Source organism: Saccostrea cucullata, unplaced genomic scaffold (genome assembly GCF_032062105.1).
Source record: "Saccostrea cucullata isolate Sc308-1 unplaced genomic scaffold, CSIRO_AGI_Scuc_v1 ctg7484, whole genome shotgun sequence".
NCBI lineage: Eukaryota > Metazoa > Mollusca > Bivalvia > Ostreida > Ostreidae > Saccostrea > Saccostrea cuccullata.
Window position 1 is genome coordinate 13598 of NW_026934677.1, and position 26981 is coordinate 40578.

Sequence of the window (26981 nt, forward strand, 5' to 3'; positions counted from 1 at the left end):
TCTAACTTACCCTGAAAGAAAGCCTTTTTAGCGGAGGTAAAAAGAATTTATAAACAATTTTGGTAAGTACACCTTGTGACTTCGTATTATTTTGTTTGTAGATGCGTTTTTGTTTGTTAAAAAAACCTGCTCTATCATTTGTCGCGAAAAGTTATTTTGAAATTGAACAAATTTGATTCACTTTTATCCGTTATTTTCAGACATGTTTAAAAAAATAATTTTTAAAAAGAAACCAAAACCAAAGGTGGACAAAAGCGAGGGTATGTATACTTTTTAAAAAAAAATCGTCATGTTTATGGAGTGTCCATTTATCAGATTGTGTAATTAAAAAAACAAGATGTGTTTGTGAAATACTATGCGCCCGGCGGCAACAAAATGTGGTAAAAGCTTTTTTTAGCATTAAGTTCACAGTCAAGGTCACAAGGTCATTGACCTTGGTTTCATTTGAAAGAGGTTGATTAGTAGATTACGCGTACAAAATATGAAGTCTCTATCTTTCATTGTTCAAAAGTTATAGTGAGGGCTCAAAAAAAGCTATTTTTAGCATATAGGTCACAGTCAAGGTCACAGACCTTGGTGTCATTTGAAAGCATTAAATTAGTTGAGTATGCATACCAAATATGAAGTCTCTATCTTTTATGGTTCAAAAGTTATGGCGAAGGTTAAAGTTTGCAGAAAAAAGCTATTTTTAGCATATAGGCCACAGATAAGGTCACAAGGTCATTGAACTTGGTGTCATTTGAAAGAGCCTAAGTAGTAGAGTATGCATACCAAATACGAAGTCTCTATCTTTCATGGTTCAAAAGCTATGTGAAGGGTAAAGTTCGAGACAAACAAACAAACAATCAAACAGGCAGACAACAGACAGGATAAAAACAATATACGCCTTGGATCTATCGATCTGGGCGCATGCTAAAAATCTAGGCCAAGATCTAAATGACCTTATAGAACGTATTTGTCGCTAACTCAAATTTTATCAGAAAGGATTTAACATTTAAACTAAAGAAATGCATCTAGAAATTAAAAGTTTAAACCTACTGGCATGTTTGTATCACTGCATTTTTAAGAAATTCTAAACCATTTTCTATGCTTTTAAATCGTATTTATGCGCTCTATCATTGGAGTTATAGGAGAATTTTAACGAATTATCATTTTGAGCCATTTTATTTCTAAAACTACTGATACTTATCCGTCACTACTAATACATTATTATGATGGCCAAATAGATTTAAAAGATAAAAATTGTTGTACATTTTTGTTTTTACTTTATCAATTAATGTACGAATGAATTCCCGACTCAATCATGTACATAAAAACTGATATTTTAGAAGACATTTGGAATAGTGGCCGGTGGAAATTAACATGTCGACACTTTGGTTATTAATTTTAAATTTCCTGCAGTTGGCTTTTCCAAATTTGGAGTTAGTTTACACAATATTCAAGGAATACACTGGAAACCACTAACTATTCAATTGCTTTCTAGTACTTTTTCCGTTGCCTTCGAAGCTATTAAAAAAAACCATCTTTATTTTCTTACATCAAATAACAATAGATAATGTCGCTCTCCTCTATCACTCAAGATCATTTAAGCCTCTGCGTTGTCAAATGTCTTCTTTTCTCTCATTTTTATAATTTGAGTTTTTAATGTTGCGGTGTGCATTTCAATGATAATGTCAGAGACTGGCATTTCATTTATTTAAAGACAATTTTCAAAAATGATTGTCTCTCTGTTTCCGCCCTGATTTCTCTTTTATACTCTGTTCATGGTTTCGTCTTAATTTTGACGGATCGCTTTGGCATGGAAGACATGGTATCGTTTTATCAAAGATCAAAATCTCCAAAAATTAATTTTTAGCTCCAAAACTATGTGGTGAATAAAGTTCAAACTTTTACAGCTTATAAATATATCATTGATTGAAAGATAGAAAATACCATTTCATAACAAATCCTAATTAACAATATTTATCGAGAAAAATTTAATAAAAAAGTGCCTAAATTTTAATAAATACACCTAATTAAACCAATGCTTTTAGAGAAAGCCATCATTGCAGAAAAAGAAAATGTTTATCAGTGAAGGGTAAATGAGACTTTAATATCTTCTGGAAAGTTGTTCTCCATGTTTATTGTGTCAAAATGTTTAAATTTGAAAGCAAAAGTAAATTTTATATGGCGGATTTAATAGGTGGTGGTCTTGTCTGTATACATGTCATGCTTTGAATAAGAGCCATTCAAAGACCATTCACGTCCAACTTGCCCTTTATTGATAGAAATATATTATTTCTGCAATGATGGTTTTCACAAAAAGTACAGAAATAAACAGGTCAATTTTTTTTAAAATATGCGATTTTTTAATATATATTTTCTTGATAATTTTTTTGAAATATTTGTTTTCAAGCGATAATTTCTATATATCTTTTAAACAGTTATATATTTGTAAACTATAAAAGTTTAACTTTATACCTCACATTGTTTTGGAGCTATAATTTTTAAAAATAATTTTTGTACATGTTGTCCTTTAATGAAACCTTACGTGTCCTCTTTTTTACGTTTACCTTACAAGTTCTTATGGAACGCCATATCTGCCTTATGTGGCATTTTTATCAGAAGATGGTGCTTAATTATATTATACTGTGGTTATTTAATATGAAGATGGTGCTTAATTATATTATACTGTGGTTATTTAATATGAAGATGGTGCTTTATTATATTATGATTTGGTTATTTCATATGAAGACGGTGCTTTGTTGCATTGCTACAGGCGTAGTTGATGATCAAAACCACCTGCGGGTTTGTTTTACTTGTTGTTTTATTTGTGGAGTCATCATAAAAGAAATAGCTCTGAAAATACAATACATATTCAATCATAATACAACAATAGTCATTTCTTATTATAACAAATCATAAAACATCAATACATAGCATTTGAGGAATTTACGAGTTATTCCCCTTGAATCAGAGTTTTTATAAAATGCCATGAAAAACATGTATAATTTATAATAAATATGCATATAGCTTCTTTATGTTGACAGTGTAGTGAATAGAAATTATTATTTAATTTCATATTTGCAATTCTCAGAATAAATAGTAAACTTGTAGTTAAAAAATATATAAATTGGTACGTATTTGTGGAACAAAGCTGACCCCAAGATTCTTTCAGATGCAATAGAGTATATACAGTAAATATAAAAAAAACTGGACTCTGCAATATGAATTTAATATCTCGCTCCAAAAATCTTGTATTCGATTTATTAATTTCAGAAGTTAGAAATTATGAATATCAATGTATTTGATTTTAAGTTATACAGTACTACGTGTATTTTAAAAAGTAAATTATATGATACTTACAGTTTCTTTAAAACAGTCAATCAGATTTCCTTAAATTGAGATTCGTGTACAATGGAATGTATACTCATACATAGTCAAGCTGTAAAGTGTCTTTGTCTGAATGTCAGGAATTTGGAGGTATATTTTAGACAAATGAAATTGTAGTAGGATGAATACTATTCATGATCGTGTACCCTTATTACAGGTGTACTAAAAGAAGCATGGGTGGATCCAAAGTTTTATTAATTGTTTATTTTATTTCCATTACATTGTAGTTTGATTCATTTAATCATTTTATTTCATAAATTACTGTTTTATTGAATAGATGCATTAATTAATTCAGTTTAAAATCAGTTGTGACATATTCATAAATATATAGTCAATAAATGATACATTTGAATATCATAATATTTTAAATAGCATAAAACTACCACTATCACACTGTTATGCTGTGGTTATTTCATATGAAGGCAATGAGCTCACTAAATGAAACCCCCCGCCATTGTCATTGCCTGACGTCACGACGTCAGGCTGTATAAGGATTGATATTTGCAAGATCCGAAACCAATAGATCATACCTAGAGAGCTAGATTTTGTGCAAGCTGATTTACATTGGAATTCTTTACCTGCATTTTAAAAGAAACAGTTTTCAGAAAAAAGAATGATATTACTGATGCAAAATACTTAAGTGTTTACTTCCTTTAATCTTTTTGCATGAATCAATTGGGATTTGTGATTCACCGTTTCAACATGTCCGTGTATCTTTTTTTCTGCATTTCTATACAACTGGATCAGTCCATTTATATTCTACGAAATGGGTGAATCGCCCTTTTCGCGCCAAATGTCACTTAGTAAGCTCGTGTCTTTTCCTTGGATTGTTCCATTGTGTGTATGGGTGTGCTAACTTCTATAAAATTAACCTCCATCTAATATTTCAGAAATTCTATCTATAGATTTTATCTCATTCTTTTAATTGTTTAAGTAACATATCGTATACATCAGTATAGGAACAAGCAACACTAAAGAAATGATTTTTTTTCTAATTTGTTTTCCGATCCCGCGGTTGTTTTCTAAATTACTACATAAATGGACTAGTCCAATAATAAACAACGCAGTTCAACAAGTGATGGTTTCCAGATGCATGAACATTTGTATCCCCGTTTCAGATGCACACAATAGATAAGAAACCAGTACAAAATCTTGGATTTTTCTACACACAAAGGCCTAAATATTGAATTTTCTTATATGATAGTGGCACTACCCCACCCCCTCCTCCTTTTTAAGAAAAAAAATTTAATGAACACACATTACTACTGTTAACTTCAGTGAAATAAATTCACTCCAACAAAATGTGTATTTTTAATTATATCCATCTTTTAAAATCTTTACAATGCATGATTACATATGTACAGATATTATATAATGATAGGTGCAATGTAGCTTTCAATTTAGATCCAAGGACAGATCACTCCACTTGCAGACCCCCCCCCCCCCAACAGAATAACAACTCTTTATTCTTTATTATGCCGTGTAGAGATGTTTCTTCTGTAAGTTAAATAAAATCAAGGATTTCATTTACACAAGGTTTTTATGATATAAAGTAAGGACATATTTTAAACCCACAAAAGTATTGCTCAAAAGGTTTATCACTCCTCATGCAGATATTGATTAATTTAGTCAGGCAAGCTTTTTAAAAAGCTGTTACTGTTGAAGCTCTATAATTTTAATGAAATCAACAAAACAGATCTAAAATAGTCTGGTCCTGATTTTTTAAAAAGAAGGTTAGAAATAAATTCTAACGGCAAATAATTATTTTTTGGTCCAGCTTAGCTTTTTAACCTATTTCGAGTATGCTGAATCCGACAAAAATATGCTGGCCTTCATGAAAATGGCGTTAAAGAGTTCAAAATTGCGATTCAAAATGGTGGACATTTAATTTTTCTAATTTTCTCTTAATGTCGTTTAAAAGTGAGAATTAGTGTATGAATATTTCATTGAGTGTAATGCAAGAAGGATATGGAGATAACAAACAGTATTCAATATCAAAGTCCATAAAACAATACAAAATAGGAGCAGAGGAAACACGGACCTCCGAAACATCAGAGGTGAGATCAGATGCCATGGAGGAGTGAGCATCCCCTGCTGACCGGTCACACTCGCCGTGTGTTCATTGTCATGAAATAACGGATACATCTGTCGTCAATTCAGTGTATAAATAATGGACTAACAATTGGTATGAAAAATGTCAGTCAGCATTTGACTCAATGATAAATTGTATTTGCTGACAAGGTCATTGTATCGACCATAGAACTTACGAAATGATGACTTTAAACGAGACTGCTGATATTCTTGTTTCATCAACTTGCTTGTCAATAATTTACCTCGTTTTAGAAATTGCTCATAGGTAGTGCATGCTCTTGCATATCGAATCAACTGAGATATATACACTCCGTATGCAGGTGATGAAGGTATATTGCTGCATAAGTAAAGGAAGTTGACGATAGAAAAATTAAAGTCGTCACGTTTATCATATAACTTGTTGTTATTAAATTAATAATAGAATGCTAAAATTATTACTTTAACTTAAAAAAAAAACTATCTCTGATTTATTTGGCTATTGTTTCTATATTCTTCTTTGTTCAGGATTTTACATTTGCAAATATCCATACACTGCAGATTTGTATTTTTTCCTCTGGATCTCAATATATACCTAAATGACGGTGTAGCTGTAAGTTAAAAGTCAAAATGGCGATTCAAAATGGCGGATATTCATTTTTTTCATATTATATATTTATTAATGTCGTTTAAATAGGAGAAAGGATTTGTGAATATCTTACTGAGCATAGTACAACTATAAAAATGACAATAGTACACTAATATTATCGCTTTAGTCCGGAAAATTTTGCTGTTTAAAGTTTGAAATGTGTTTTTCTACTCAGAATGGCTATTCGAAATGACGAACACTCAAATTTCATAAAATACTCAAACTGCTTAATTTAGAGTCGTTATTGCAAAAAAATAAATTACATTTTTTTTTGATTAATAAAATAATGTTCAAAATTCAATCAAAGTTGGAGGAAATTGTTGTTCATGACTTATGATTTTCATGACGCGGATCTTTGTTTAATTACTTCTTTTATGAAATAAGATAAACATTTGACGACAAGTGTCGAAGAAATTTTACCTTGTACCTGTTTCACCAGGTGTTGCTAAATGATTTTCCTGGTATGTAATGAAATATAAAGTTAAATGTTTCATTTGTAAAGAAAAAGAGTTCACTCGATTTCTACGCAAGTAAAGCGTTATATTCTTGCCAAATGCCAAGCTACAGTGATGAACTTGGCCTATATTTTCGTGTTAAAATGCAAGTAAATTAAAAGGTAGAATTCTTAATCCAGAATGGTTATAAAACACCGGACCCAGCGCCATCGTAACTTCTCGGCAAAACAAACCTGTTTCTCCGAGCTCGCTGGATGCGTATGACAATTTCATCACACGTGTGTAGACCAAGGCTAACTGGTCTAACAGGCACAGGTATGTGCACAGTTTGCTAGGAGACTGGGGCAGCAATTCTGCGGACTCATGAACTTTACACCAGTTCCATAACAAGACAGTACAGTTTTTTTTATAGAAGTAATTACGCACTGTTATATCTAAAAGTCGAATATCTTTGGATATGGGGTTACCCATATCTTTTATTGTCATACTAATTGTTAGGCTATTATTTACACACTGAATTGTCCATAGATTATTATTCACTTATTTCATAACAAAGAGCACAGAGTGGATGTGACCAGTCGACAGGGGATATTCACTCCTCTATGGCACCTAATCCAACTTCTGGTGTTTAGAGGTCCATGTTTGTTCTGCTCCTGATTTGAATTGTTTTAATGGACATTTGAACTTGAATACTCTTTATTATCTCAATATATTTTATTATGAATTAAAATATGCGGTGATCTTGAACTATTTATAAAGTTTCTGTGTGAAAGGTTAATATTAATCATTCCTCTGTTAAAAAAAGTTCAAGATCAATACAGCCTCCGTGTATTTGTCTGAAATATATGTACCGGTACATGTTCTTGAGCCACTGCTGCTCACAGCTCACCTCACACCTTGGGTGTATGGTATGCAGTGTTTAAATCAAGTGTAAGGTAGGAATTTTTGTATAAATGCCTTTTAAAGGGAATTTATAGTCTCCCTTTAGTCCAATGTCATCACCCATACTGTATCTTTGACAGAATTATATTTTCAAATTCCTTGATTTTATTACCTCTCTTTTATAACATGCATTTTTTTTCTGAAGGATCAATGTTTTATTTTGATTGTCATTAAGACAGTAAAAAGCAGTAAGACCTAATTTTTACAAGATTTATTAAATACTTTTGTATATGTACATGTAAATAAGATTTAAGAAGGAAATTTCTATTTATTGCAGTGACAATTATATAAAAAATAATAATGAAGTCCTCTCCGATTTTTTTTTAATCTGATGTATTCTGGAGAGGGCTACAATTACACAGCATCTTCGTAATGGTGCAAAAAAAATTTTTTAAATACAGGTGAATGCAGGCAAAATACATGTAAATTGTTTTTACATTCAACTTACTTTCAATAAGATGAAATTCTTTTTTCGCTGTCAACAACATACACCGTTAAAAGCGAATACCATGTAAATTAAATCTTCTTGTTTAACTGTCGCTCTACTCAGCAGCCATGATATTCACTTGTGAGGTCCTGAGACTTGCGCTAGAAAGAAGACGGTATGGTTTTAGCTTTATTGCGCCCTAAAAATGTGATGACATCAAAAAGTTTTGAAACTGGCTTAAATATTAGTTAAATAAATGACTTTGATAAATCAGGAAAAAATATGGCATGAAGGTTTACCATTTTGCAATCAGACGTCATTAATGTGCAGCATTTCTCTATTTTCAACAGAAAAAGCCTCAAAATGCCACATTTCAAGGGTGATTTTCCTTTAGAAAACAGTGTCCACAGCCGTAGCCCACGTTATTTTTTTGATATTTTGTGCAAAATTCAATAACAAATCACATATCTCAAGATATTTGTGGGCGACGGCTGTGGACCATGTTATCTGAAAGAAAATTCCATTGAAAATTGGTGTCTTCTGCAACTTTTTAAGAAAATACGGGAAAATGCACAAGTTTATGACGTCATAATTAGCATTTAAAAACACATGTAAGAAAAATGACTTGTATAATTTTTCTGCATTGAATTTCAATTATTTAAAAAACATGAGTTTTCATCTTTTACACCAGTTTCATTTTTTAGAAAATCCCAGGGCAAAATTTGTATGGAAACCATACCTTCTTCTTAGGAATAACTCAATTAAGCAAGTGTCGGTGTTTATAAATTGTATCACTAAACATTGATAAATACAATCATTCCATGTATTACTTTTTTCGTAAATAGCGATATTTAAGATTGTAATAGGGAATTCCAAAGTAATCCGCTCCCTATAGATCCTCAATCTCATTGGCTGTCCCAAAATAAAACCTATCAAGGTCAGTTAACATGGCAGATTAATTCAAGTTGTGATGTTGACATACACGAAGTCCTGGATTTTGACTAAAACCTGGTGATACACTGTTATCGTTGATGGCTTCTTCTCCAAACGTTGCATAAATAACGCAGTGGTCACTAAAAAAGGAAATTCTAAATTTTTTTACGGTCTCATTTAGTTTTTCTCCTCTTAAAGCTATGAATTAGGTATACAAATATATTCAAAATTGGTGAAATGAACAAATGCACAAATTATAGAATCATTTGGTAAAAAATGCTTTATTACAAAATGAGAAACAAATTGAAAATAACATGGAAACTTATCTATATAATCATGTTTCAGAGTGGTTTCCGTAGGATATACCAGCTAGGGAATTCCATCACTAGTTTCTGCAGAATAATTAATATTATACCTCTATTGATTTATTCATAATATGTTATATAACATTATATCATGAGATGTTGCTAATTCCCTAGAAATCATTTTGAATGGACAAATCCCCATGCATTAGTCAAGTAAGCTAATCCCTGCTTCAAAAGCTTATTCCAAGTTAAAACATTTTCTTCATGCATTTGTTCTTGCAGTCTAAAAATTGTACCTTTAGCCGTCCGATAAATTCAAAATACATAGTTATGGTCTTGAAATATTTAAGCGATATGTGGGCGAGGGTAAGAAAACGTGATAGAGGGCGAAGCTTACCGAGCCCTTTTACGTTTTCGACCCGAGCATAAATATCGTTTATATTTCAAGACAGTTATCATGTATTTTGTTTATCCTGCAACATATGTTTTACATTTGAACGTCCAAAACTAGCTATTTACGACAGATTTAGGCATATCTCTACAGTTAAAACTATGACGTCATGGCATAAACATTGCAGTATGCATGACGTCACAATGCTTTTAGAAGGTCGGAATACATGCACGAGGCTTTATTAGGGCATGACCGGATAAAGCTTTGGTTTATTAGGTTACCTTTATTAGGTCAATGCAAGGGGTAGTTGCAGGATAATGATATTTACCAGTCCGATAATATACTATCGGATGGCAGTGATAAAAAAAAATCGGACGGTATTAAAAAAACCAAAAGAGGGGTAAAATAAAAGTTAAATACGTTTAGAAACCATGGTGATGGTAATAATATCACCCAAATTATGTCTGTATCAATGTCAATTTATGCAAATAATTAACAACAATTTTCCAAAATAAGAAGAAAATCCTTCACCGCCTCACCCCTGTCCTGCTTAGCTAAACGACTGCCATTGAATAAATAAAATGCAAAAAAGATTTTACTCAGTTTTTTACGGTCTTATTTCTTTTGTTTACTTATTGGTGGAGTAAAATACAATTGATGCCGATACGCCCATATCGGACTCCTCCAGGAACTTATGGACATTTAAAAGCAATGTTTTAAGGAAGACATATGTTCATTCTATTCTATATGTAAAATTCCTGTGACGTCATGCCTTTGTTCTCGCTGTCTAAAAATTTATCTGTAATTTAAATGATATTGAAGAGGAATTTCATTTTTTATTCATTTGTCCAGTTTTTCACGATTTAAGAAACAAGTTCATCAAACATTACTACTCCCGAAGACCAAGTGTCTTCAAGTTAATACAATTATTCTGTAGTACAAATACCAAAGATGTAAATAAGTTAGGGAAATATATATATCATGCTAATAAATTACGAATGGAATGTTTAAATCAATTAGCTATATAACTAGAGCAAAGCTCGTTGCAAAGCAACGAGAAGGTCTTCCTTCCTGTTTTGACTGGAAGTGACGTCAGCAAAAAGAAAGCAATAAGCTTAGGTCGTCTCCAGTCACTTTATAATTTCAATTTTGCATCAAAACCTTACATGATAAGCTATTTTTGGCAACTTCCGGTTTGACCGGAAGTGATGTCGATGGACAGAAAATTAAGTTTTGTGCTTCTTGTGATATATGTTACCCAAAAACTTGTCAAGAACAGCAAAAATATGCATTTTCTGACTACTTCCGGTTTGACCGGAAGTGACGTCGCCGGATGCATTTTGACGACTTCATTAGATTAAACTTGACATTTTGAACAACATTGCTTCCTGGATGTATAACAAATTCTCAACACTTTTTGAGATATCTGGAAAAAACTTTTGGCCCCTCTAGATCCCTTAATTTAGGGGTCAGCCCTTTTTTCGAGATATCATTCAAAAGATCTTGTAATTCTGCACAAATTTTGTTCTATATGTTTTAACAAAATATTTTTAATTTAGAAGATAAAAAGCAAAATATGTGTAAATTTTCGCTCTTTTAGGCGTTCTAATTTTTGACCCCTATATAGCACCATCTTGAATAGAGAAATCGAAAAACAAAAACCACTATGCACAACTTCAATCCTTCTATTATCTAAAATCAGTAGAATTTTTGCTCCAGCTTTAGCCGTCTCTGAGCCTTTGTCTGGAAACGAAAGCCTATAAATTTTCGTTTAAAGGGAAATAACTCAAAACCGGAAGTGACTTTTTGAAATTTTAGATAACATTCTGATAGAGTTTAGTAACGTCTATCAACTCTAAAAATTTGAGGAAAATCCATCGAGAAATGAGTGAAATATGAGGCCTCGAAGTTGGCGTCTAGGAAAAGGAAAAAAAAAAGAATAATAAGAATAATCTTAATCATCAGAATGAGTAGAAGGTCTTCCGTTGGAAACGGAAGACCTTAATAAAATGTATGTATTACTAGTTGGTAAGTTTATAACATGTTATTGAATTATGTATGTAATTGATAAATACAATGTTGTACTTATGATGCTTATGGGATGAACGTCCCACGGAATAAAGAACTGAACTGAACTGAACAGTAGCGTCCGATAATAATAATTACCAGTCCGATAATATATCATCGGAAGGCAATGATGACAAATTTAAAATCGGACGGCATTTAAGAAACAAAAAGAAGATTGAAATAAAGATTAAACATGTCAAGAAGCCAAAAGAATGTTATTGAAACAATTCAGGGAAAGCAATTGCAAGAAAATAGCAAATCATTGGAATTTTTCTTTTAACCTTCCTCCATATTAAAGTTTTTGATACAGCACTATGGTTAAGCGAATTTAAATCCATTTTTGAAAAAGAGTCTGCAAATCTAATTTTAATATTAGGTTTGCTCCCTGATAGCTGCAATTAAAAGCTGAGAATTTCCATTTTATAAACTAAAACTTCAGGATAATAATCCGCACTAAAGTATCTCTTTTTTCCTTTTCATGGAGATGGTAATGATTTACCCAAATGTATGACTATCAATGTCCATTTATGCACATAATGAATAAAAAATGTTCCAAAATAATAAAAAAAAACATCCTTCACCACCGGACCCCTGTCCTGCTTAGCTAAACGACTGCCATTGAATGAATGAAATGAAACGAGAGTTCACTCACTGCATTTAGTGTCTCATTTCTTTTATCTACTTATCAGACGGGTAGAAGACAATGGATGCCAGAACTCCCATTGTGTTATTATCGGACTCCTCCAGGTAACTTTTAGACATTTGAAAGGCAATGTTTTAAGTGAGATATATGCCTCATACTATTTTATATGTAAAATTATCAGACAGTTCTCGGCCCTAACGGGCCTCAAACAGTCTGATAATTTTACATATAGAACATTATTCGGCATATATCCATTGCCTAAAACATTGCTGTGACTTCATGCTGTTATTCTTGCATGTAGGCGTCCGATAATAATAATTATCCTGCAACTACCCCTTGCATTGACCTAATAAAGGTAACCTAATAAACCAAAGCTTTATCCGGTCACTGCCCTAATAAAGCCTCGTGCATGTATTCCGACGTTCTAAAAGCATTATGACGTCACGTATATTGCAATGTTTACGCCATGGCGTCATAGTTTCAACTGCAGAGATGTGCCTAAAGCTGTCGGAAATAGCTTGTTTCGGACGTTCAAATGTAAAATTTTGTTCCAGGATAAACAAAATATATGATAACTGTCTTGAAATATAAGCGATATTTGGGCTCGGGTCAAAAACGTAAGAGGGCTCGGCAAGCCTCGCCCTCTTTCACGTTTTCTTACCCTCGCCCAAATATCGCTTATATTTCAAGACAGTAACCATGTATTTTATATTTACCAGTCTGATAATGTATTATTTGGACGGCAATGATAACAAAATTGGACGGTATTTAAAAAGCAAAAAGAAGAGTGAAATAAAGGTGAAATATGTCGAAAATGAAAAAGAATGTCAGGAAAAAAAAATCAGGGAAAGCAATCGCAGGGAAATGAAGTTGCTACAAAATAGCAAATCCATGAAAACATCGAGTTTAAACCTTCCTCAAAATTAATACTTCCCATCTTTTAAAGGTGTTTTTGATACAGTACTTAGAATATAAGCGAATTTAGATCCCTTTCTGAAAAATAATCGGTAAATCTATTAATTTTATAAGGATTGTTCCCAGATGGCTGCACTTTTAAAACCCAATAATTTCTTTAATTTTTATAAACTAAAAGTCCAGGATGGAAATACGCATTTTTACTTTCTATGGTTATGGTAATAATATCACGTTTGTATCGGTATAATAAAATAATTAAGAAGTTTATCAGTATACTTTAAACCAATTTTTATCGCGAAGTTCGCGAGAGCCTCGTCATTGCGAATATTTCTCGCCGCGAACCGGTTTTTATAATGTAAAAGTCTATTGACAACAGGCCCAAAAAGGCTTGATCGCGAAAATTAATCTTCGCGAATTGGTTTATCTCTCGTAATTCTAAAGTTAACATGCATTGAGACTTCGAAATTTTAAGCTTATGATATAATTTGAAATTCAAAATGATAAGAAAGGCATCCCATTAATAATTGTCAAGCTATTTTAAAGTTGAAATAAATCAAATATGAGTTAACATCTCATTCACGGAATTTCATTATACCTATTGGTCGCATTATGATCTTGTTTATATAGCAAATTTTATATCTTGTATATATAGCAAACTTTTGGTCGTGTGATGCGTTGCTAAGGAATTTTTCCGTTACTAAGAGAAAATAATGGGTTACTTTTAATCAAATTTTGGCAGGCATTTAAAAAAGAAACTGTATCACGTCCACTTGGCTACCTTTTTTATGCCACCAACCTGCATCTGTCCGCTTCCGGTTTTGTATTTCAGTACATCGGAGAAACAAACACAGTTTGTTGTCGAAGTTTTTTTTAAAAAATTCAGTATGAGCAACACAAATGTTTTTACACAAGGAAATAGTCTGTTATCAAGAAACCCGCTACTACTTTACATTTATAGAAATAAATGCATTCTTTTCAATCTTTAATCGTATTTGTCCTAGCTTGCAACATTACTCGGTGGCAGCAGTTGTTTTGCTAAGCCCTTCACCGCTAGGTGACAAGCTTTAAAATAATCAAAACAGTGCATTCTAAACGAAATTGAGAAAAGATGTTTGATCTTTAAATAGGACACGAAGAGTGTTTCTGGAAGTTATTCCATCAATTGTAGTGTACGTGCTTTTTAGAAACATGCATATTAATGAGGCAAAAACCCATTTGACAAGGCTAACTGTGTAGTTCAACGTATAGTGTGGGTTGTTATGTAATGTGTTGATCAGTTATGAAAAGTGCATCAAATACATATATGGAGTTTCCTTGATCATAACAGTGTTTTTACAGGTTGCATTATAATGGAACTCACATTTATATGCTTGCAAAAAGTATTTTAAAGCTGTGTAAAAGGCAATCTTGTTGCTTGCTAAATATAATTTTGGATGGAGAATTGATCGACGCTGATTGGTCAGAAATATTAGTCAGCATTCAAAAAATATTCATGAATACAAATTTATACCACGGCGGATGTTGTAATTTTGAGGAATTAGCTTATCGGAAATCTGAAATAATGTCATTTAACAATTTTGGTTTAAGGAGAATCGCGCGCGTGTATGTTAAAGAAGCATATAAGTTATTTCTCGGGAAATTTAGACTTTTTAAAGAAAATTAAGTTTGATTATTTACCAAAACCGCTAATAAACGTAAACTAGTATTATCTCTTAAATAAAGATAAAAGACTGTCTAACGTGAAGACGTGCACCACAACCACCGCATCACGTGACTTCTATTAACAGCAAAATTGCCCTTGATAAAAAGCTATCAGAACAGCATTACCCCGGAGTTAAATAATTTCTTTAAATTAAGTAAATAATATAATTGAAAAACATCTATTTTGCCGAAAAAGCGCTGCTAGAATTCCACTGTCTTGTCAGCGAAATAATTATTCCACACCTTCGGTCGAAACCTTACCTGATGTTTTGAATTTTATACATATGAACCGAGATTTTTCGTAAAACCATGATTTACTCGGGATTCTAGCAGCACTTTCCAGGTATTTTAGGAGGCAAACTTTCCATCTTTACAAATTTATGTTTTGGTTGATTGATTGATTGTATATTGTTTAACGTCCCTCTCGAGAATTTTTCACTCACATGGAGACGCCACCACGTACCAGTGGAGATCTGCTTTGTCCTATACTCGACACTCAGGGCCATTGAGCAGTGAGGGATCTTTTTCGTGGCAGTACCTACTGCGACACGGGACCTCGGTTTATACGGTCTCATCCGAAGGAGCATGCTCTATGTATAAAACGAGGTAAATTATTGACAAGCAAGTTGATGAAACAAGAATATCAGCAGTCTCGTTTAAGTTCTATGGTCGATACAATGCCCTTGTCAGCAAGGACAATTATCATTGAGTCAAATGCTGACTGACTTTTTCATACCAATTGTTAGTCCTTTATTTATACACTGAATTGACGATGGATTTTTCGGTTATTTCCTGATCATGACAAGGAGCACACGGCGGGTGTGACCGGTCAGCAGGGGATGCTCACTCCTCCATCACTGTAAAAAAAATAACTAGTTAATGTCACGAAGAAAACTAGTAGATTCACTGTCCATACAATAACAACCTTAACAGTAGTTTTACCAGATATTGGTATATTTACTAGATAAGATTAGTAAATTTAGAACTGATGAGTAACTTTCACTAGGTATCTCAGTAGCTATACGACCCCTGCTCCACAACTCACTATCTTAACCAGTAAACTTTAAGTTTACTAATCACGACCAACGCTTTACGAAACACCTAATTAAATTCACTAGGTTTTTCTTTCAGTGATGACACCTGATCCCACCTCTGATGTTTCGGAGGTCCGTGTTTTCTCTGCTCCTATTTTGTATTGTTTTACAGACTTTGAGATTGAATATTGTTCGTTATCTCCACATCCTTCCATATTATAAAAAAAAGTGTTAATTCGCCGAATTCTGATCCGTGTGTTGCCTCAACAAACCCGCGTTGGTAGGAAACTGCTACCCCCGGCACAAACTAACACACAACTGAAACATTTTTGTGCTATTTATGTTTCCCAAACGAAGTTGGGTAACATATTGTTTTACTCTGTTTTTTTCACTATTATTATGTCGCCCCAAACGAAGTCGGGGAGGACATATTGCGATTGTACGCGTGTTTTTGTTCTCCAGGCTGTTTCTCGGAGTTGGCTGGGACAATCTTCCTGAAACTTTCCTCAAAAGATTGATTGATTGATTGTATATTGTTTAACGTCCCTCTCGAGAATTTTTCACTCATATTGAGACGTCACCGTATGTCGGTGTAGGGCTTCAAATTTTGACCTTTACTCGGCACTCAGGGCCATTGAGAAGTGAGGGATCTTTATCGTGCCAACGCCTGTTGCTGACACAGGGCCTCGGTTTTTAAGGTCTCTTCCGAAGGACCCGCAACTTTCACTTCAAAGTGTCGAGCGCATGGCGAAGGAACAGGTGCTACCCATTTTTTATCAACTTAGGTCAGTCGCGGCCGAGACGCGAACTCACCCATGGTCATTCAGTTTCAAAATGGCTACCATTGCCATGGAAACCTGCAAAAAGCGACGAATTTTGTCCGAGAGTGTTCCCTCTGGTCCCTTGGATATTCGTCATGAAACTTTATTGATTTATTGATTAGTATCTTTAATTGTGCTTGTTGCATTTAAAAATTGCAAATCGTCAGTAGTTGCCATGGAAACAGGGGGAAAGTGAAAATTCTTTTATTTCAATTTTTAAATCAAAGTACTGAAAGGGCTGATCGAAATTGATAGTTAAAGTACTGAAAGGACTGATACGAATTGATGGTTGTCCAAGATTAGCTAATGTGTATTGTTTTAATGATACGAAATATGAAAGTCTTGTCATGTTCGGGGCGACATACGCTATTGCTTGCAATAGCAGATTTTCTAGTTTTTGTTCTTTCTGGGACAATTTTGTCCGCGACTGATCTTGTAAACTACACACCCGACTAAGGTGAAACATTTTAAGGGTCAGTAGGCATCATATGTAGATTTGCCGAAAGAAGGTCATTTTGCGCGCAGGTGCTTGCAAAAGAACGCACGTGCAACACGTGAAATGACCAATATAATAGATATAGTCGTAACTTTTCTGTAATTTTTATGCTTTAAAACTCATAGTTTAAGTATATATTAGTAGTATAGACGTGATGACATGGTCAAAATAGCAAGATCTAACAAAAATGCAAGCGCGCTTCGCTCTGATTGGCTAAAGCTAAAGTCTTAATATATTTCTTGTTTTTTTAAAATCCTTTGAAATTTAAAACATGGTCATACATTATGAAGATCTACAGCATGATATATGATTTATCATGAAAACATGCGTATGCACATTTGCTGCAATCTGATTGGCTGAAACTTTAAATGCCTATTACTTTCTTAGTTTTCAGCTAAATGGGATGAAATTTAGAATATGAATAGGTTTACTGGATTCCTACATTATGGTACAATCAAAATTGAATGCACGAACACTCATGCATGCACGTGAGCGCAAAATAAGCAAAATGACCTATATATTTGAAAAACAGTAACATGCATATTTTAAAGATTTTTTTTATTGATTCTCAGGAAATATAGATATGTTAATAGTTTAGACAACATGTCATGATCATCTTGCATGTTCAAGCACGTGCTTGCACGTACAATGCATTAAATGACATATAGTTGATATCATTGTAGCTTTTATAATTCTTTGATGAAATTCTTCGATAATGATCATATTTTAAAAATGTCTTACAGGAAATAGGCACAAAAAGGGAGTTGGGGAGCGTTTGGGGAACATCTAGTTTTAGTTATTTTAGGTTCTTATCTAAAAGATAATTTATTCATCTCCAGTTTTATTTCCATTTAATTTTTTAAGGAAATGGGAGGCCGTTGACAATAGATTGTCATATCTTGTGCTTTTTCTCCATGTCCAAGTAGCAGGTTCTGTTAGTGTTAAGAGCTTCCTTTATTCAGTAATTAAAGTTAAAAAAACAATTACAGAGTTAATAAGCTAATTCAGAGAATCTGTGTCCTCTGAGGAAGGCTTAAAGAAGAGAATGTGCTGTCGTGGGAGGGGGTTGGTCAAATTCGATGGGGCTAAGGCGTTGTGGTATAAGATTTAATTGCAATTTATCTCAAAAGCTTCTTGGAATATCACCCGAAAATGAAAGTTTTACACGCATTACGCATAAAATGTATGAATGTAGGACATAAACCTTGACCTTTTGAACTCAAAATCAATAGGGTTCATCCTTAGGCCATAGGGAGTTGTGGTATAAAATGTCATTGCAAAAGCTCAACGCCTCTCGAGATATTGCGTGGAAATGAAAGTGTTAAAGTAGACAGTATTTTCGTATTTATGACTTTGATCGTTGTCCTCAAAATCAAAAGGGATAATCCCTAGACCATAGGGAAGTTTTGTGCAAAAGTTCACTGTAAAAGCTCAAATGCTTCTTGAGATATTGCGTGGAAATGAAAGCGTTACAGAGACACAGATAGACGGACAGACAGATCGACAAAAATTAATATCCCAAACTTTCAGCAAAAGACAAAAACTCAGTCAGACGACATGGGAATTGACAATATTTATTATAGATATAAAATCCCTATTTCATTGCATTAGATTTATTACTGTAGTTTTATCCAGATCCACCTCCATCAACCAGCGAGCCAGACTATGATGTCATCGATCCAACATCCAATCCTAGTTCTTCAATATATACGCCTCTATTACCGTGTACGCCAATTCCAAAGCATCCTAGAAAGAGCCGAACTACAGGAAAGATATTCAACAAAGATTCAATCGTGGATCTGCCGCTACAACATGTCTCTTGCAACAGACGAATGGAGGATTTGGATGACGAGGAGTATGGGTATGCGTCTGGATACCCCGTCCAGAGAGTCAAGAAAAAGGATACAAACTGGGAGGACACATTTCTGGATGCCCAGAAATTTACAGCATATCAGAAAGACAGCAACAGCCCAATGATAAGCAAATTTTTCTTCTCCTCGCAAGGTACTGTGAATGCTTTTTTCAATGTTAAATAGTTCTAAGTACTACAACTTGTTGAATAATCATGTCCCTCCTGCTGACAACATATTTTCAAGTCTTTAATGGGATATAGTAAGTTCAGATAAGGAACTGACAATTCAACATTATCATGACCCCCGGGGGTAGGGTGGGGCCAAAATGGCCGATCAAAGTTTTATATAGGAATATATAGGAAAAATCTTTAAAAATCTTCTTCTCCAGAACAACTGGGCAAGGAAAAATTAAACTCATGTAGTGTAGATTCAAACATATCTAAATTTCAGTAAGTCTGTTTGTTATCTGACAATTATCTGGCAAGTCTACATAAAAACTGAAAAATTAATCTAAAATCTGACAAGTCAATACATGTATATGCGTCCGGTCTTACGTAGTAAATTGAATAATTTGTGTCGACTTTTCAGATATATATTATGACACCTTTCAGAAACTATGTCGAAAATTATCATATATTTTGTCTACTTGTAGGACATTTATGTTATTTTGACTACTGAGTTTCTAATCATGATACTGTCTTAATTATTACCTTACAAGTACAAAAACAAAAAGAAACATGCTACAAATCCTCTTTAAGATTAATAAGTTGATTATTGTTTACTTTATTATTTATTCATGCTTTTTAATACAGGACTGTATCAGATAACTGTAAAAGTGGGCTATCATGATATTAGTAATTATTATTATAAATATGTACAAAAACAAAAAATGGACAAATCCTCTTGAAGAATAATAAGTTTTAAAATTGTTGAAGTTTTTTTTTTTATAATGAACAAGATATGATGAAAGTATATAAATGGACAGATCTTCTACTGAAGTTGAACAAGATATGACAAGTATATAACACAGAACAACTTTACGAAGAAGTTTTCAATATTCTTTCTTGCAAAAATAAACTGGTTAGACATCTTTGCATCAATGAACTAACAAATTTGATAGTGGGTGCTGATCAGAAGAATTTCTCCACCAATGAGATGAAGATAATATACCAAAGTGGCACTGCTCAGCTATTCACTGTTATCGCAGAAACAAAGAAAACATTCTCCAATTTCCATTCTCTGATCCAACTCGGAATCATTTTCAATTGTTTCATTTACTTACGAGCCATTGAAGCAGTGGACCAATGGATTGCCTGTATTAAAAACACAATAACCACTATTCAATCAAGAAGCAAGCGTGTGTTTGAGAGGAGTGATCCCGATGTTCAGGTTTTTGCCAAAACAGCGAAGTGTATTTTTGATCTAGAGGAGGTAGATTTGGATGAAAGTCTGCTGATGGGGGAGGATGTGAACGATTTGCTTCCTGACTTCAACAGAGAAGACAGCCACATTTGTATCGAGGGACTGGCGGTGGTTTTTCATACTGGAAATCTGGTATTTCTGATCAATAATTATTCACTGTAAAGAATCAGCATTTTAGAAGTGAGAGAATATACTATATGCATGTATTTTTGAAGATGTAGTAGGAAGTCAAATTATTTTAATATAGTGTTTTTTTGTGTCCAGGTATTGCGACAGCAGTCGAAATTTCACACAGGGGTGCAGAAGATGGTAGGCCTGGCTTCGTTTATGGACGTTTCTAATGATGAGGAGGGGGTGGTGAAATGGCATCACAGACTCCTTGGTCTATTTATTGTTCGTATACTACAAGAAGAGCACCCTGATGGTAATGTTACTGGCTTATATTTCTATGATTATTATACTGGTATTTAGATCAATACAATCCTTCGTGATATATATTTAAATTGTAATGCATTAAATCTAAATTTAAAGCAATCAATTTTTTACCCTTCCTTATCTTCACAAAGTCTGTAAACTTATAAATAAGAGAAGATTGAAAATGATCTTTTTGTAAAGTGAAAAAGAAATACTTGAGTTAACCATTTAATGGTTTGATGTTGATTCTTAAACTTATGTTTGTTTCTTTTTTAATTCTAGTGAAATTGGAAATGCTCGAAAAATGCGAAAATCAGTTGTTGTCGATATTGAATGGAGAGCATTTTCACTCGAGTGGATTCAGTGTGTCAAAGAGTTTGCTTTTTCACCACAATGAAAGAATACGGTCTAGATACAGAGAAATTGCAAAGAGAAAAGGGACAGTTAGTTCAAAAGAAGCCATCAAAGATCACGTGCAAAATTTGCTAAAAAATTATGGATTTGTGTTTGACCTTTCCACGACAGAGTTACCACTGAACAACAGTTATGAACGTAAACAATGTTTATTTTGTAACGTGGATGCATCCATCACATGTTTTTTGGAATCTTTCGCAGATGAAGTCAGAGATGTGGAGCTATATGATAATACTTCGTCCCAATTCAACACAAGCCTAAATTTAGCTAGACAAGAAAACTTAGAAAATGAACTGGAAGTATTGAAAGAAATAGAGTCCAAAGACATTCACAAAAACGTAGCCAGGCTTCTTGCATTCAACCAAACCTTACCGAAGTTTTATATCAAAGAGAGACTTCCTGGAGACAACTTACAAAGACGCCTCCTGGAGGCAAGAGACAAAGGAAAGATAATTCCCATTGAGAATCTCATTAAGATGATAGTGCAGGCAGTGGAGGCAGTCTTGTATGTTCATAGCTGTGGTTGTCTCATCAGGGATATCACGACGTCATCATATTGCTGCGCCACAACAGACAATGGCTATTTTCTCAAGTTGAAAAACTTTGAGATGGCAGCAAAACCCTCAGATTTTCCAAGCGATGGAATAGTAAGTGGTCTTATAGGTAAGTCATGCTAATGGGAATGCAACCTTCATTTCTCATCTTTCAAATCAATGGACTCCCCTTTTACGTAATAGGTAAGATAGTTTGGATTTGAATACTAATATTACTTTGTTCATGGATCTTTTGCTAGATCTGGATTTTGAAGGCGTTCCGATACGGTGGGCGGCCCCCGAAAGTCTTCTGGAAGGGCATTACAGTATATACAGTGATGTGTGGTCTGTCAACATTTTAGCAGACGAAATACTTAACTATGCAGCGTGGCCATACTCGGACGTCAGCGACTCCGATATTGACGATATGATTACAAATGTAAACAGATTGTTCAGATCTGACTGAGAACTAATATAAAGCTTTTAGAAAATTTTAAATGACAAATTTTTACTACATATGTAAAATCAATACCATTGAAACGTATTTAACACTTTTTCCACTATTGATTAAAAGAGCACTTGGTGGGAGTGACTGGTTGACAGGAGATACTTACTCCTTTATGGAACATAATCCCACCTCTAATGCATTTGGAAGTCCTTGTTTCTTTCGCGCCCATTTTGTATTGACTTTTGAGTTGGATTCTTTTTCATATTTCATCATTGTTATCATTTCCAGATTGTCTTTACTCATCTTAAACCCCAAGGATTTAACCGGCCTAGAAGGGTCCAAGGTTTAATTTTAGAAGGGCTGGCAACAATCCCAGAACAGAGGCTAAAACTGGAGGCACTGCGAGAGAGATTACTGGACATCTCTAGCAATATCAGCGGAGAGGGAAGCTATACCTTATACGGTATTCTTGTACCATTGTTTACAACGTTCAAGAACGATATGAAAATTTCCGAATCTCAAATATGTGAAGAATCTGCACCATCGTTGATTTTTTTATGTTTTGAAAAATTGTGTAACCTTTCTAATTTCTGGCTTTTTCTTGTGATTTTCAGATACATATTCTGGAGTAGAGGGAACACACGCAAAGGTGTATGAAATACCACCCTTGACAGAAAGGCAGATCAAGGCCAATTCTGTATTTGAAAGAGTAAGCTCTTTTCTCTCTTCACAGTTCATTAAGTGACATTGGAACATAAATTGATTAATTACTGGGAATATATTTTTATTACCTTTCAGGGAATTCCGAAGTCAATCCGCAGATTCAGAGAGCTTGATGAAGGTACCATCCTTTGTAGAATCAGATAACACAATCTTGAAAACAATCTACATGCACGTCAACCGATTGCATGTGCTTTCATTACGTTTAACAAAAAATCATATTTTGAGACTTTTCTCAACGCTTGCAAAAATATGTGTCAGTCCACAATGACGATGGTAGATGATTCTACATCAGTGTTCATCTTGTAAAAACTCAGATTTTTCCTTTAATCTTCCCAATATCTTCTTTCACTAAATTATTTTTTCATGGTTTCTATCAGGGAATTAAAATGTTTATGAAAAGTAAATTTCATATGTAAAAATTTGGAACATGAAATTAAAAGGTGTCGTCAGCCGGAATGGAAAAGGGGGCATTTTGATATTCTTAACGTTGGATACTGTGTAAAATCATCATTGTTCGTGATGGACCAATGGTCATGGATTTCGTAAAACTTTTCTACTAATGAGATCCATATGTACAATAATTATCGTTCTCTATTAGTTCCCCACGAAATTATGTTCCCGTGATTTAAAATGATTCAACGGAGAATTCGTTACTTTTTATTGAGAACATCCTTACTTTCAATGTCTTCATCCAGTATTTCTCAAGAAAATAAAAGAATACGGGTCCCAAGAATACATACCTACGTAGAAATTTGAAAACCACTCGTTCCAGTCGAGTTCTCAAAGGAAAACAGAAAATATATGTGAGGAAATTATATAAAATGCAAAGTAATAATAAAAATGTTTGAAATACCTTTGAGAAATGTCAGATTGGTTTTTCCTTCTGTGATTATTTTTAAGAAGCTATAACTATTTTATATACTTTGTTGTTCATCTACACTGGCTGATCCACAGTACCGTATTACTTATTGTAGCCTACGATTCTGCAGGAATTTTGTTATACGTTAAAATGTGATATTGAAATGCCCTAAAATATTATTGCATTGTTTAAAAATATTCTGTTCAAAGTATATTTAATTGGGACATTTTTTGTTCATATTCAGTTTGTATATTTAGATCCCGTTACCGTATTTGCATTGGAAGTAGCGGAAAACAACAACAAATTGAAAGAACAAAGTGGAGTCAAAGTCATGGAAATATCCTCTGACGAATATTACAAGATCGAGACTGAGGTTACTGATTCTGTATTTCCAAATGTACAAATCTTTTTAGCAATACTAACGTCCCATGCTGTGATGTTTTACAAGTGCTAAAATGTGATTTTTTCTCAATTCCTATTTTATTTGATTGTCTCATACTTCAACTTAATTTTTTTTCTAAATATAATACAGGACAGAACAAGCATGATGAAAGTGATGGAAAAAGTAAGTGAAGACTTTTTGAAATTTACATATAACAGACTGAAGGAAATCGACAGCAGTAAGATGTGTGTAGAACCTTGGCCGCCGACCAAAAGCGTGTCAGCAGACGGTTCTAAACAGTTGGTAAGTCATACACAGAAGTTTTATCAGCAAAATTGTTTTATAAATGTTCAATTGAACTTTCTTTTAATGAATTTTGTGAATCATTACTTGTGTATTTTTTAGCACTACAAATTCCCTAGATCCACACACCTTCTTGATATAGTCCTTCACAAAGAACGGGGTCAAATGATTGGTCCATATATTGAACTTCTGTATGAACTGGCCAATCACATCGACTCTTTTCATACAGCTGGATGGATTTTTCGATGTCTTAGAGCTAAGAACGTCTGGATTTTAGAAACAAAAGTAAAGTTTTTTTTTTTTTTTCTAAATGTTTCACTATATTTAGTGAATATTTTTCAAGATTGGTGATAAAAATCATTTTTTGAAGGTTTCTTAATTTTTCTAAATTAAAATAAAACCAAAAGTAAAGAACTATCTTAAAACATAATTCTGTACTGTAGAAACGAGAACAAACTATAGTGGTGCCCAAATTTGGTAAATATCGGGTGATAGCGTCGTCTGAGTTCGACACACACCTGGAGCAGATCAAAGTCGAAAAAATGGAAGACACAGAAGGAATACAATGGTTAGTCTTCTTGATATATATATGGTCTACTTGAGCAATACACGTTACTCTTGGAAGAAAGCTGAATATTAAATTTATATATAAATATTTTGTACCCCCCCGCTTGAAAAGCGGGAGGGTATATAGTGATCGGTATGTCCGTCCGTCTGTTACGCTTTGGGGTACGTACCCATCTCTTATTCGCAACTCCTCTCATACCACTGAATGAAATTTGGTGAAACTTTCATATAGAATCTTTATTACATATTGCCATTGTGCACCTCCTATTTTACTTTTTGATCCGACACACATTTTTGGTTTTCCACAGAAAACATGGACGCTGCCATTATATACCTATGGGAGGCGGGGGGGGGGGTATCATTTACTGAGCTTATTGCTCACAGCACCTCTAGATTTTAATCTTTGAAATAATTTTACATGTAAATGTAGGCTCCCAATAGAGGCAATTAAAGCTGGTCTTTATTCTAAAGAAAGTGATGTGTATGCATTTGGAATGATCACATGGGAGGTCATGTCTGCTTTTGGACAAGAAGGAGTTGTGTATGATCAGGACGAAGAACGAGAACTGCTTTGTGTACCATTCAACTACCAAGAATCGGAAAAGGTATAAAGATTTTTGTCTTACACATAAATTTTCATTCTTTTAATCTAAAAAGCATAAACAGGAAAATAATAAACTGCTGCTTTTCATTTTATTTTGAATCAGATTCTTCAGCATTTAATAGAGGGATATATCCCAGAAAAGCAGGTCAAGTGCCCGGATTGGTTTTACCAGGAAGTCACCAGGCCTTGTCTCTTGCATCAGAAAATTGACAGGCCATCCATGAAAACGATTCTTCAGATTCTTGAAATTCGGTATTTTATTTTGTTATTGGATATTTGTTTTCTCGTTTTTCAAAATATGATTTTTAAAAGATCTTAAATTATATTCTCGTCTTTCTAGACTTGGAAAGACTCTTCCTAAACAAGTTCTGAGTCTTCCACCTCCACCTCAACCGGCACAACCGGGAGGAAACTTAACACCAAATGTAGAGCAATATGAGGACATTTATGATTATGATGATAAAGAATTAAAAGAATCGGCAACAACGGAAGGTGATGGCAAAGTTTCTTCAAATGAAGTTCCTCCTCTGCCTCAACCGAGAAGACCTCCTCCCCCACCCCCAGCGTCGTATTACAATACCAACGAGAATAAAGACAACGTGACAGGTAAACACAACTTACCACCCCCACCACCAACACGTCCAAAACCAATTGTCAAAGCGAATGATGTTAAAGACACTGAAGATAATTCTGGTCGAACACCTCCTCCAGTATCAAGGATGGGTAATAAAACTGACGCAGAGGATAAGGTGAATGTCTGTCTTGGAGGTGTAAAAGTAGATGATACTGTTCCACCTGTTCCTACAAGACCATTACCGTCTTCCACTGGAAATCAAAAAGAATCCACAAGGTCGTCAGATGTGAATTCTTGTAAAGTACTTCCTCTTCCAAATATACCACAAAGCAACAAAGACGAACGTATTGTAAATGTTCCCCAACAACCTTCTGCTGTGAATCTTCCGCCAAAATCACAAGAAGGACAGAGAGGTGCATATCAGAACTTGAAAGAGCAAACCTCTGGCGATACTTGCAGTGCAAATTGCTTCCATCAAAGCTTCCAAAAAGTTCTTCCGTCGTAAATATAAAGAATAGAAGTTTATAAATGTTTTTCTTTTCTTTTATATGAATGATTAAATACAATATTGCAACAAAAATTTCTTACATCAAAGATAACGCTCATATTGCTCTACAATTTGACTTAAGGATAATATAATTATATTTATGTAAATCCACTGACAATA

The 26981-nt window shown here is 33.8% G+C and overlaps 1 protein-coding gene across 1 annotated transcript; it reads left to right on the forward strand.

The window, feature by feature from the left end:
* Positions 1-26819, forward strand: LOC134241172 (uncharacterized). The gene is made up of 17 exons (XM_062723250.1): positions 1-62; positions 201-260; positions 18854-19222; positions 20102-20625; positions 20758-20917; positions 21190-21984; positions 22115-22293; positions 22591-22765; positions 22917-23011; positions 23101-23143; positions 24142-24257; positions 24417-24569; positions 24672-24854; positions 25013-25137; positions 25567-25741; positions 25844-25992; positions 26081-26819. The coding sequence occupies exons 2-17, from the start codon at positions 203-205 to the stop codon at positions 26817-26819; spliced, it is 4038 nt and encodes a 1345-aa protein (XP_062579234.1). The 5' UTR covers positions 1-62; positions 201-202.
* Positions 26820-26981: the final 162 nt, after the last annotated feature.